The sequence below is a fragment of the Candida pseudojiufengensis genome (assembly GCF_024610245.1).
Source record: "Candida pseudojiufengensis strain CBS 10847 chromosome Unknown scaffold1, whole genome shotgun sequence".
NCBI lineage: Eukaryota > Fungi > Ascomycota > Pichiomycetes > Serinales > Debaryomycetaceae > Lodderomyces > Lodderomyces pseudojiufengensis.
In genome coordinates this window covers 1,491-14,753 of record NW_026261530.1, presented here as the reverse complement: position 1 = coordinate 14,753, position 13,263 = coordinate 1,491, and the positions used below count along the sequence as shown (strand labels likewise).

At 26.9% G+C, this 13,263-nt stretch overlaps 4 protein-coding genes across 4 annotated transcripts; all 4 read right to left on the bottom strand. All coding sequences in view use genetic code 12, as the record gives it.

Annotated features, from left to right (window-relative positions):
* Positions 1 to 56: 56 nt before the first annotated feature.
* Positions 57 to 1,208, bottom strand: PTC8 (Ptc8p; the record flags this gene model as incomplete). Its single annotated transcript, XM_051757907.1, has 1 exon — positions 57 to 1,208. One exon carries the CDS (start codon positions 1,206 to 1,208, stop codon positions 57 to 59), a length of 1,152 nt encoding a protein of 383 aa, XP_051613518.1.
* Positions 1,209 to 2,356: 1,148 nt separating this feature from the next.
* ARO1 (Aro1p) lies at positions 2,357 to 6,946 on the bottom strand (the record flags this gene model as incomplete). The annotated part of the gene is made up of 1 exon (XM_051757906.1): positions 2,357 to 6,946. The coding sequence occupies one exon, from the start codon at positions 6,944 to 6,946 to the stop codon at positions 2,357 to 2,359; it is 4,590 nt and encodes a 1,529-aa protein (XP_051613517.1).
* Positions 6,947 to 7,006: 60 nt separating this feature from the next.
* On the bottom strand, positions 7,007 to 8,596 carry KGF55_003143 (tRNA adenylyltransferase; the record flags this gene model as incomplete). Its single annotated transcript, XM_051757905.1, has 1 exon — positions 7,007 to 8,596. One exon carries the CDS (start codon positions 8,594 to 8,596, stop codon positions 7,007 to 7,009), a length of 1,590 nt encoding a protein of 529 aa, XP_051613516.1.
* Positions 8,597 to 11,474: 2,878 nt separating this feature from the next.
* KGF55_003142 (uncharacterized protein) lies at positions 11,475 to 11,957 on the bottom strand (the record flags this gene model as incomplete). Its single annotated transcript, XM_051757904.1, has 1 exon — positions 11,475 to 11,957. The coding sequence occupies one exon, from the start codon at positions 11,955 to 11,957 to the stop codon at positions 11,475 to 11,477; it is 483 nt and encodes a 160-aa protein (XP_051613515.1).
* Between the last annotated feature and the right edge of the window lie 1,306 nt (positions 11,958 to 13,263).

The following is a 13,263-nucleotide window of genomic DNA, read 5'->3' as shown; positions in this document are numbered from 1 at the left end:
ATTTAAAATCTACTTTTAGAAACCAAAAACTATATACCCATGACTAACTTATTTTTTTATTTACTATTTTTTACAACTTTTGCAACTACTATTGTCATATCATCAACTTTACCTCCTTGACTATTTGTATGATTATTTGGATTTGAATTTACTTTTTCATTATAAGGAGTATAAGCATAATCATCAAATGCAACTTCTTTTGCTTTTATTAATAATTTATTTGCTATAGTTTTTGGATTGTTGTTCTTAAATTCATTTAAATAATTTAAAATTTCTTCTTCATATAAATTATCTGTTATACCATCTGAACACATTATAATATAATCATTTTCTTTTAATTTAAAAGAATCAATCCATGCAAAATCTGATGGCATTGTACTTATTGTATTTGTACCAATTTGAGTTGGACAAAGATTTGAAGATTCTTCTTTATTTGTTAATATAATTTTTGAATCTCTTATTATAAATAATTTTGAATCTCCTATACTAATCATTAGCAAAATATCTCCACTAAGCATTCCCAAAACTAATGTAGATGATCCTTTTAATTTTTGTAAGTCCATTAAATGAGATGTATGTAAATAAGAATCATTTAAAATTTCTTCAATATCTCTTCTTTTTAAATGATGTGGAGTATGATTTATTTTATATTCAGTCATTAATCTACTAAAAGTTTCAACTATTGCTCTTGACCATATACCTGAATCTGCTAATTCTCCATCACTTTCCCAACCACTTACACCATCTGCTACTGCTAATACAGAAGGAGAAACTAACATTGTATCATCACCAGCTTTTATACTTAAAGTATCACTTGGTGATCCCTCCGGTCTTCTTCTTGGTAGTAAAGAATTTAATTGAGTAGGATCAGTTAAATCACTTAAACTATTAATTGAAGGTTGAATAGAATCGGAATGAAAACCAAATGAAGCATGACCATAATCAAATTTAAATTTTTCAATTGCAATTTTTTTTAATTGATCTCTTGTAAATAATGGGTACTTCACGAAGGGAATTATTTCATCAACAGGTTCTGATTTTTCAATTTCTGATATATTAAAACCTAAGAAATAATTTCTTGCACCTTTAAAATATGATGATAAATTTCGATTACTAGTTCTGTTGTTTGTTTTATAATTTTTTTTAGGTAGTAGACTTCTTATCCATGAAGATTTTGATTTGAAAATGATGTTAGGTAGTGATGACATAATGATGAGGAGGTAAATTCTATTAGGATATTATGAAAAGAAAGGAAGAATTTATTTTAAATTTAATGTGGCACTTCACTTGTGATGATGCTCTGTATGATGATATGTACTTAGTGTATTTTTTCTTTTGTTTCTTTTTTTCTATAACAAGTATTTAATTAAAGGGTATATCAATAGTAATGGTAAATGAAAGTAGATTTATATGATATGGTATATTTTAGGAAATGAAATAAATCAGTAAATAATAGCAGAATAATTATAAAAATGTGATAATAGATTTGTAAATGATGTATTTTATAAATTTATAATTGAATCTAAACGTATACAATACAAATACAATACAAATTATTCCCCTCCTTATTTAAAGTTAGTACAGACAAATTTTAATTAAATTACCTCTGAAAATCAAAATATTACCTCTCATTGAAAATTAAATCACCTCTCAAAATAAATAATTTGCCTTGAGAAATTTTTAAGTACCTAACAACAAAGATTAATTCACCTTGCGACCAGTTTTAAATTATTTCAGAATGTATGGGATTTACATAGTTAAGAAGGTAAATTAATAAATTTTTATTGGTAATTTAAAATTGGTCGTAAGGTAAATTAAATTTATCATCAGGTAATTTTTTGTTTAGAAAGGGTTATTTTATTTTGAAGAGTAGGTAATTTATTATTTTTCAGAGGTAAATTAATTAAAATTTATCTGTATATCATTCATTAACTATGTAATAGTAATTAGTGAGGACTGTATATAATAAAATATTTTTTTCTTTCGTAAATTGGTAGTAACTTAACTATGGAAAAAATCGGTTATAAATTAAGTACTATTAGCCATAAGAGTAAATAGTACTAGTGGCAAATATCAAAGTAAGGTCTTTTCAGACTAGAGTCACAAGAGTGTAAAAGATTATTTATGTCCAGTTAAAGTGGAACATAACCTATTGCTATATAGCTTTTTGTCAAATTATTTCTTTTTCTTTTGACATATTATATTTTAAGAATATTCTTTTCTTCTTTAAGGGGTAATTTTAATTTAATTTATTTTATTTATTTACCGCTTACTTCGGAGTTTCTTCCCCTCTTTTACTTAATTTATATATCAATAAATATAATTATGTATTTATTCACTATTTACATATACAATTTTATTCTTCTAATACTGCATTTCTTATAACTTCATATGGAGGAATAAATGAAGTATGAATTTTAAATTGTTCATAACCTTGATTTATTAACATTTCTACACCTGGTATAACATTCCAATTATATTTATCTTTTGCAATTGACATTATTGGTGTAATTCTTGGTTTATAAGCAGCTTCTAATAATAATTTTGTATCATTATCTTTGTTTGTTTCTAATATTGATTCTAATTTATGTAATAAATTTTCATCTAATGGTTTATCTGCTGGTATACATGAAACAATTAGTGATATAGAATCAATTTTTTGATCTTTATTCTCATAATCTATTATTTCTAAATTATATTCTTTTGGAAAATTATCAATTAAATCTTGTAATTTTGAAATAGTACGATTTAATAAATATATTTTTTTACATCCTAATTGATGTAACGCATATATTGCTGCTCTTGATGTACCACCTCCACCAACTACTAATCCATTAATATTTGATGTCTTTGTATATCCAGCTTGTTTAAATGATTCTGATATACCTACCCAATCAGTATTATCACCTAAAAATCCGTTTTCTATTGGTATAATTGTATTTATTGCTCCAATTAATTTACCAGATTCTGTTATTTCTGTAATATATTTTATCATATCTAATTTTAATGGAATTGTAATTGCTAATCCTCCAAAATTAGAATCTAACATTAACTCTTTATAAACTTTTTCAGCATTTGAAGTTTCAAATTTATTAAACTTGTATGGTAAATTTAATGATTTATATCCTGAATTATGTAATGCTGGTGATTTTGAATGTTCAATTGGTTCTCCAACTACCCAAAATTTTTTATCAGTAAATCCTCCAATTTGATAATATGCTTCATTAATTTCTTTTAAACTTAATTGACCAACTCCAATAGGTTTATCTTTAATTAATTCATGAGTTATTGGTGTTAAAGTTTTATTTAATATTCTTGATAATTTACCTTTTGGACCCATATTTATTGCAATAATTGGTTTTTCAATATGTGTTTGTCTAAATGTTTCTAATAATAAATTATCATTAAATTCATTTGCTTTTCCAACTAATTTTATAATATCTGCATTTATTGAAAGTGCTTGATTATATTTTTCTTCCCATTCAATATTATTAAATTTATATTTACCAGAAAAATCATGATGTGATGCAATTATTTTTGTAGAACCTTTCTTTTCCAAAATTTCTTCAATTATTTCATATGGTGTAATTAATTCAATATCCATTATATCAACACCAATTTTAATACCAAATAATAATAATTTTTTTAAATTTTTTAAATCATCATTTGGGAATTTTCCACCTTGAGATTCTGTTCTTATTGTATAAACTATTGGTAAATCTATTGTTTTTCTTAATAATCCAATTTGTTCTGCAATAAATGAAGTATTTGTGTTTTCAGCAATTAAATCAACTCTATATTCAATAGCATTTGCTCCTACTGTAATATTTTGTAATGTATCAACAATATCTTTTAAATTTGGAGCTGTTAAAGTTATAAATGAAGAACGTGTTTTAGGAATTTGATATTCTTCAACGCCAGTAATTTTTGAGACAAATTTTAAAAATGTACTCTTAAGAATTCCAAAGTCTCTTTTAGTCTCACAATGTGGTGAATAAAAATAATAATTTGAACATTCATTATACCATTTTTCTCTTCTATTCCAAACTTCTTTAACTTCTGAAGTATATGCTGGTCTTGTTGCATCTGAATTTAAAAATGTAACAGTTTCATCTAAATCACGATGTAAATGTAATACAATACCTGAATAATTTTTTAATAAAATTCTTGCTTTTTCACTTTCAACTAATCCTCCACCACTTGATATAACATAATTTGTTGGATATTTGGAAATTACTTCTTCTGCTATTTTAACTTCTTGTTCTCTAAAATATTCCCAACCTTTTTCTTTAATTAATGATTTTATATCAATTTTTAATTTTGTTTCAAGAAATTCATCTAAATCAATGAATTTAAAATTAAGTAATTCAGAAATCCATTTGGATAATGTAGTTTTACCTGCTGCTCTCATTCCAATTACAATAATACTTTTATCATTTGATTTTTTTGTGGTAGTTTTAGTTTCATGACCTTCAAGTTTGATTCCAAAATTTGAATGTAATACATCCCACCAACCTGGCCAAGTTTTACCAGTTGTAGACCTCTCTAAAATCAATACAGGTTCTTTACATAATCCAGCTAATAATGAAAATGACATAGCAACTCTATGATCATCATAAGAATTAATAAATTCTGGAGTTTTTAAATTTGTTGTACCTTCAATAACTATTCCATCTGATATTTCATGTGAATTTACACCAAATTTTTTTAATTCATCAACCATTGCTTTAATTCTATTACATTCTTTAACTCTTTGATTTGCAATTCCTGTAATTGTTGTAGTACCTTTTGATACTGCTGCAACTACTGATGCAGTTAAAAATGCATCTGTCATTGGTTCCATATCAATACTTTCCAAAGCTTTCAATTCATCTGGACCAGTAACTGTAGTTGATGTTGCTGTTTGTTCAACTTTACATCCCATTGGTTTCAAAACATCAACTGCAAATCTTGCATCTCCTTGTAATGATGAAGATCCAATATTTGGTATAGTACATGATGAACCAGTTAAAGCAGCAAATGCTAATGGATAAGTAGCTGATGATGCATCTGACTCCACCACGTAAACTTCAGGATTTTTATAAGTAGCTTTTGGTATATGATATGTATAATTTTCAGATTTTTTAACTTCAATACCAAATTGTTTCATCATTTCAATAGTCATATCAATATATAATTGAGAAATTGGTTTACCTCCAACTAATGATAAAGTTACTGGGTTTTCAGCATATGGAGCACACATTAAAATTGCAGATACATATTGAGATGAAATTGTTGCAGATAACTCAATTTTACCACCTTTAAATTTATTATCTGTATTTATTTCTAGTGGTAATGATCCTTGATTGTTTAAATATTTTATATCTGATCCATTTGAAACTAAAGCATCTACTAAAGGTCCTATTGGTCTTTCTTGCATTCTTGAATTACCAGTTGAAATAACAGAACCTTTGTTAACTAAACATGAAACAGCTGTTAAAAATCTTGATGCAGTTCCAGCATTTCCTAAATATAACTCCTCATCAGGAGTTTGTAAGTTTCCTCCATTTCCTTTAACAACTACGGTTTCTCCATTATCTTCAAAAGTAATAGTTGCAGCTTTCAAAATTGTTAATGCATCTAACATATGTTTTGTATCATCAGAATGTAATAAATTTTTAATTTTAACTGTACCATTACCTAAAGCAGCTAATATTAATGCTCTATTTGATATAGATTTTGAACCTGGTGGAGATATTGTAACATGTTTCGGGAAATTTTTAAAAGGACTTACCAAAACTTCATCTGTCATTACAAATTGTATATCTTCTTTAAAAATTTGATGAGCTTTTTCTTGATAACATTTACCTATTCTTTCTAATAAAACACATTTTATTTTACTTCCATCATTTTTTTTATCAATTAACATTTTTTTAATTAACAGATCAATTAATAAATTATTTTTTTTACCACCAATGATTTTGGAAAATTGTTTTTCTTCAACTGATACTGGTAATTTATAAGCAGTTAAACATTTCAGTAATCTTGCAACAGCAACTGGAGGTAGAATTCCTAAATATCTTGATAATTCTGCTTCTTTAATCATACCAATTGATACACATTCTCCATGTAATGCTTCTGGAGTTAGTATAGCTTCAATTGCATGTCCTATTGTATGACCAAAATTCAATAAATTTCTTAATCCTCCTTCTTTTTCATCTGCTGATACAACTCCTGCTTTAACTTTAATAGATTCAGTAACTGTTTTAATTAAGTCTTCTTTAATATTTTCTAAATTTGGATTTGATGAACTAATTTCATCTATAAATTGTTTTGAAAATTTTTCTAATCTTGTGAATTCTTCTTCATTCCATATAGCTGCAGTTTTAATAACTTCTGCCATACCATTAATTAATTGTCTTGATGGTAATGTTGTTAAAAATGAAACATCACAAAATACATATTCTGGTTGATGAAAAGCTCCAATGAAATTTTTACCCAATGGTGTATCAATTGCTGTTTTCCCACCTACTGATGAATCAACCATTGCTAATAAACTTGTTGGAACTTGAACTACTCTAACACCTCTCATAAATGTTGCTGCTACAAATCCAATCATATCTCCAATAACTCCTCCACCAACTGCTAAAATTACAGTATCTCTTGTACATCCATTAATTAAAAGAAAATCTTCAACTTGTGCTTTAGTTTCTCTATTTTTATTATTTTCACCTGGTGATACAAAATATGTTAATAATCTAGATTCTGGTCTTATTTTAGTTAGTGATAATTCAAAATCTGATACTAATTTTTGGAAAGTATGGGTCTTTGCCATATTTTTATCAGTGACAATGACATAAGTAGATGATGCTAGGTTGGTTATTGTTTCTGATACTATATGTGGTTGAATTCCATATCCAATATGGATTGACTCTTTGCCCAATATAGGCACTTTTTCAATAGTCATGTGGTTAAAGTGCTATGACTAAGTTGAAAAACTTGAAAAAAAAAAATAATTACATAAGTTTTACTTTTGTACTACATGCTTTATATACTCTAAACATTCGTCTTTTGAACCATTTGGATGATCTAGCTGCCATTTTAAAACTTCTTCTGTAGCTGGTTTTAACCAAGGTCCTGGTTTCATTTGAAAATGTTTGGATAATGATGTACCGTCTATTAATGGTTTCATTAGATAAACATCCAATAAATTCATTTTTGTGATTTTATCAAATATTGACTCATATTTGGTGATAACACCCAAAATTATCGATCTTTGACTATCTGATGTTTGTAACTTATGATTTGGTATTGGTATTTCATGTGGTATATCAACTTTTATAGCATTTACACATTCCAAAAAGCATTGCACTAATAAATTTAAATCATAAAATGAAGAAAATTGACGTAAATAAATTCCCCAATCAGATCGTATATTTGAATCATTCTTTAAAATATCATGAGATGCCAAATTGATGGTTGTAATTTTAACAATGTCACTTTTCTTTGCAGTTAATCCTAACCTCAAAAATTGACTGAAAATATCTTTCAGTGAAACATTTACATAAGGGTTTAAAATTATTGATAGCCAAAAATTATATCTCATATCTGGGTCTTTTAAAAATTTTTGAAAAATGTGTTTTATTGATGACTTTAAAATTAATTGTTCAAAAGTAAGGTATATGGAGCTTGCTATATTTACATGATGTGGTATTTGTTGTAGTGACCTTTCCAACTCATCACTTTCAAATTCATTTTTCAACTGTTTAACAAAAAATATAATACTAGTTAAATCACAATAATTTATCAATTGTAATCCGTATCCAGGATTTGAACTTGTTAATATTTTTCTCAACTCAATTTCTATTCTTTCTTTACTTATTTTTGTAGAAAGAGCTTCTTGATTATGTTTCTCTTTCATTGCATCTAATGTTTCTGAATCTATTAAAAAATTAAACTTACTTGCAAATCTAATCAATCTCAATATTCTTAATGGATCATCTAAAAATGTTTTAATTGGTGGAAGGGGAGTTCTCAATACTCCATTTGTTAAATCTTCCATACCTTTTCCAGTAAAATCTTCTATCTCTTGTTCATTCAAATTATAAAATAATGCATTTAATGTAGCATCTCTTCTTAATGCATCTTGTAATGGAGTTCCAAATTCTATTGACGGTACTCTACTATCATCTGTATACTCTTCTGATCTTAAATTAATAAAATCTAGATCTATCCCATATAATTTTGTAGTACAAGTTTCTAAATGTTTAGATTTTTGTGGATTCATTTTAATTGTATGTACATGATTCATTGATAATTCTGGTTCATTAGTTCGTAGATAATTTTGAAGTCCATGAACAAATTCTTCACCTGTTAAGTTATTCACAGCTATATCTATATCATGACTATCATAACCTAATAATTTATCTCGAACCCATCCACCTGTTATTCTTAATGTTAATGGTTTATTATGATTTGTTTGATTATAATGATTACAATATTTTACAAGGGTATTACGGATATTATGTTCCGTATCAGTGAGTTGAATTGATCGAGTGACATTGGATTTCATCGATTCATATAGTAGTTTGGAATTGGTAGACAAATATCTCTTCATTCGATGAAGAATTAAAAAAAAATGAATCAATTTATCTAATAAGTAAAACTTTGTGATATAACTATTTACAATATGCAGGAATCATAGCTTCTTCACACAACAATAAATCTATAGATGTAGTTAGAAAAGTAGTTGTCCCATAGATTGAATATTGAATGAACAACAAAATTAGCTTGAAAGAACTTCATTACATAGTCTGTAGTTTAGATTAATCAGCAGTCTACACGACATAGTTTATGTTAAAATAAAAAATAAAAATAAAACATCATTTGCAGATTTCAATGAATGAGGCGGGAATCGAACCCACAGCAATTGCTTACAAAGACTTTGTAATGTTTCTACGAGGTCACGTGGAAGGCAATTATGTTACCACTACACCACTCATCCGATTGTTAAAAATTTTTAGTTTTGGCTTGGTTGTGTGCTGATTTTGTTTGCCCTGGTTCTAGGCTTGTTCTGCGTTGTTTTAGGGCCCAATGTTATACTGTTCACATTGCTTCATTAGCCGAATTTAGGAACTAGATTGCTTATAGTGGTTATTATGTTGAAAATTTATCATTTGAAGCTTTTGATTCAATGACATGTTTATTATTAGATCAATATTGATATTTGGATTGAGTCGTTTATTAACATTGATGGATTTACTAGTATGGGCGCTACCATGTTACGCGTCTAATTAAAGGTATAGAATATTCTACATAAAAGCAAACTGTTCAAGAAGACAACAATCAACTGTATCCCATCAACTAGGACAATTATGTTACCACTACACCACTCATCCGATTGTTGAAAATTTTTAGTTTTGGCTTGGTTGTGTGCTGATTTTGTTTGCCCTGGTTCTAGGCTTGTTCTGCGTTGTTTTAGGGCCCAATGTTATACTGTTCACATTGCTTCATTAGCCGAATTTAGGAACTAGATTGCTTATAGTGGTTATTATGTTGAAAATTTATCATTTGAAGCTTTTGATTCAATGACATGTTTATTATTAGATCAATATTGATATTTGGATTGAGTCGTTTATTAACATTGAGTGGTTTCTTAACGCGGAGCTACCATGTTACGCGTCTAATTGAAGGTATAGAATATTCTATATAATAAGCAAATTATTCTATATAATTAGCAAGTTATTCTAATATAATAATTCTGTGTTGGGGAGAATTCATTACTTTGAAACTTTTGATCCATCTACATGTTCATCATTAGATAATTTTGTAGTATATTTATTGATATTTAAACTAAGTGGTTAAAAGGGGTTAAGGCTCATGCTGGTATTTAATTTTATGTAGATCCGTACTTCATTATTATAGTTTGCTCTCCTGAATATAGCTCAGCCTTTCCTAATGCTGAACTTAGACGCATATTGCTGTATTTAAAGATTTAATTTGTTTATTTAAAGCTGGTGGAAATTTAATAAGACTCATTAACTGAAATTTTCATAACTGTTATGATTTTGATGCAATTTACATGTAAAAAGTATAATCTCGAGAATGTATCAACTTCCATAATGTGAAAACAATCATCCAACACTATCTGTTGATAAGCTATTTAAGTGAAGCTTATTCAGTCAAGATCGAGAAATACAAAATATTCTAGGAACTCCTTCTTCTCATGTCTCATTATATTAAAACCGAACCGCTATAATATTAATAAAATTACAAACACAAAAGTCAAAGAAGCGCTTATAATTTACGAGGTGTGTCGTATAGCTGCAACATATGCGACAAATATGCGACTTTTGGAAGACATTTTTCACATTATATAGCCTAAATTATTAAACTCTCTCAGAAAGTTATTACTTGTTCAGTAAATTAACGGCTTTAGTTTTGTTTATTGGTGTCTTAAATTGCCCTATTTTTGACAAATTGGTGGTCCCACGTAATTTTTGAGATGGCTAGTATCCTTTGCATTAAGAACTGATAAACCAAAACTTTACATCATAAGTATTATCAATTATAGAACAGTCGTCAAACAGTATGAGTGGCTACCGGAACTCGTATCATAACTTCAACTTCAAGATTTCAACCTCAACTTCACAAAATTTTCACAAGTTTTAGTTCGGTTTTAACAATTTCATCCCCGCAATTACTATTTATTACAAATAGGTTATATGCAGTATCAACAATTTATTTTTCAAAATCTGAAACAATTTCATCTGAAAATTTATATGCAAACACATGAAATTTTAATATTTCAATTATAATACAGTATTCAATTTAATCAACTCAACAAACTGATTTCATCAAAAAAACTCCTCCATAATTTTGCCCTAAAATATTTTAAACTATCGGACGAGAGGTAAGATCAACTAAAAATTAGAGATCATTAATTAACAACCATAGTAATTTTATTATTTAAGTTACGCAAACAAGATAAAATTTTCATAATAAAGATGTGACAACCAAGAAATATTTTGCAGATCCAACTTTAATTTATCACAAAATTCGGATTTAAGGACCAAGTACAGATATTAATTTTCAATGAAACACAGTAGAAGTACATCATTTATAGACAACTTTAATTAATTACGTCTAACATTTTGAAACATAACATAAGGGAATTTACTATTGACTATTACAAATTTCACATTCATTTCCTAACTCCTGAATATCGACTCCTCTTAAAAAGTAAATACTTATTTAGTATATTAACGTTTTAATTATTGTTATGTTGTCGCTACGGGAGGCTTTAAGCGTAAATTGCACTCAAAATTATCAAACAAAAGACGGTTTATTTATTGTAAGCTGAAATTAAATCAAGAGCATAAATCAAAAAAATTCAAAACGAAAATTCGAAATTTAGTTGTGTTTAGACATTCATTAAAACAACTCGTGAAAGATTTCACGAATTTATTCGAAAATTCAAATATTTATTAAAATTATTATAATAATGAAAAAATGATTAAAGACCATAATGAATTTGAACCAAAAATTGATAAAGCAGCATTTGAATCCAGAGAGCTTTTACTTCCAGTGCTGGAGCTGCTAGATCTTGATGAAGATGTTAGAGTTTCTGTACCTGAAGCAGCGAAAGCATTAGCAGATGTTTCTGGTGTTGTTGATGTAAAAGTAGTTCCATAATAATCTCCAATTGCTTTACAATAATTTTGTTTTAATGATTGTTCTGTAAATTCATTAACATGAGGAGTGTTACAATCTTTTGCACATTGATAAAATTTTTGCCAAAATTCATCATTTAATCCACAAATACAAGTTAGAACTGTATCATCAGTACAACTTTCTGAAAGATCGGCAGCATCTTGACATGATTGAGCATCACAATTTGATATTTGACTTTTAATTGAATATTCTATTGAGGATGCAAAAATTGTTGAAATGAATATAAATAACTGTAAAAACATCATTTTGTATTAAATTGAGGAAGTTTGAAATTGACTAATAATGTGATTTTAGAAATAATATTAGAGTTGAATTATAGAGAAAAATCCTTGAATTTAAATAAAATCTGAAATAGATGAAAAGGTATTATAATATAAATTATGACTAAATGTTATGCCGTGTTGATCTACAGAAAAATACAAACAAATAGTTGGTCATAAGATAACCTTTTTAATTTTGGTATTATGAAAATGTGTACAACCAAAATACTGAATGAAAATTATGAAGACCAATTTTAAAATATTATTTAATGCATGTTTTCTTATTATTATAATCTTAAAAATTAGTAAAAGAAAGTTAAAAATTTTTCAGTTTGACGTTAAATTTACTTTTTATCAACAGAAGAATATTGACTAAAATACAAAACTAGTGGAATGATGGTAAAAGTTACAGAATTGTTTTCAAAAACCTATTTGACGAAACTTAATTGATGAGTCTTACATTGTTTTTGATCGTGAGTAATATTATTTATTTTAAATGTTTATGGGGTAAAATAAATTGACTAATATTTCAGTGAAACGTATAAGATCTAAAATAATAAATAATTTAATTCACATGACAATACAAAACACAAACTAATAAAGATCAAAAAATTTTAGGATTGACAGAAAGGAGTAAGATTATATTTATCTTTGAAAATTTTGACAGAAAATAGGTTTATATCATGGACGTCCCTTTCTTTTTTTTTCTTTTTTCTTTCGTAATTTGAGATTTACGATATCACATCTAAGCCAACAACTCTTAAGTAGAATTTTATAAAAAACTTTACTACTTTATTGTAACTATTAGCATCAACAAGAATGAAGTATCTATTGTCCGTAACTCAAAAATTCATCAGTCATATCAAAAAATTTTCCTTTGTTTGTGCTATTAAGTTGCATAAAAAATGTTGTTTTTTTAGTAAAATAAATAATTTTCTAATTAATAGTAATTAAGTTTCAAAAAAATATGTATTGTTATAATTTTAGTAAAATCCTAAGGTTTGTCATATATTTGAAAAAAAATTTGATAGATCAGTAACAAGTTTTACTGAAAAACAATTTCAAATTATGATGCATTTATATGAGGATTGCCACCTAATCCCCCCAGTCCTTAAAAATTTGATAAATGAGTTATGGAAGCTTTAATATTATTCACTTGAGAATTTAGACTAAATTAATTAAAAGGACTTTAGTTGAATGGCTAAATCTATTTATTTATTTATAGAAGTTATTACACAAAATTTCGAGCTATTCAATTTGTTACATAATTTATTACATAATATTGTAGCGA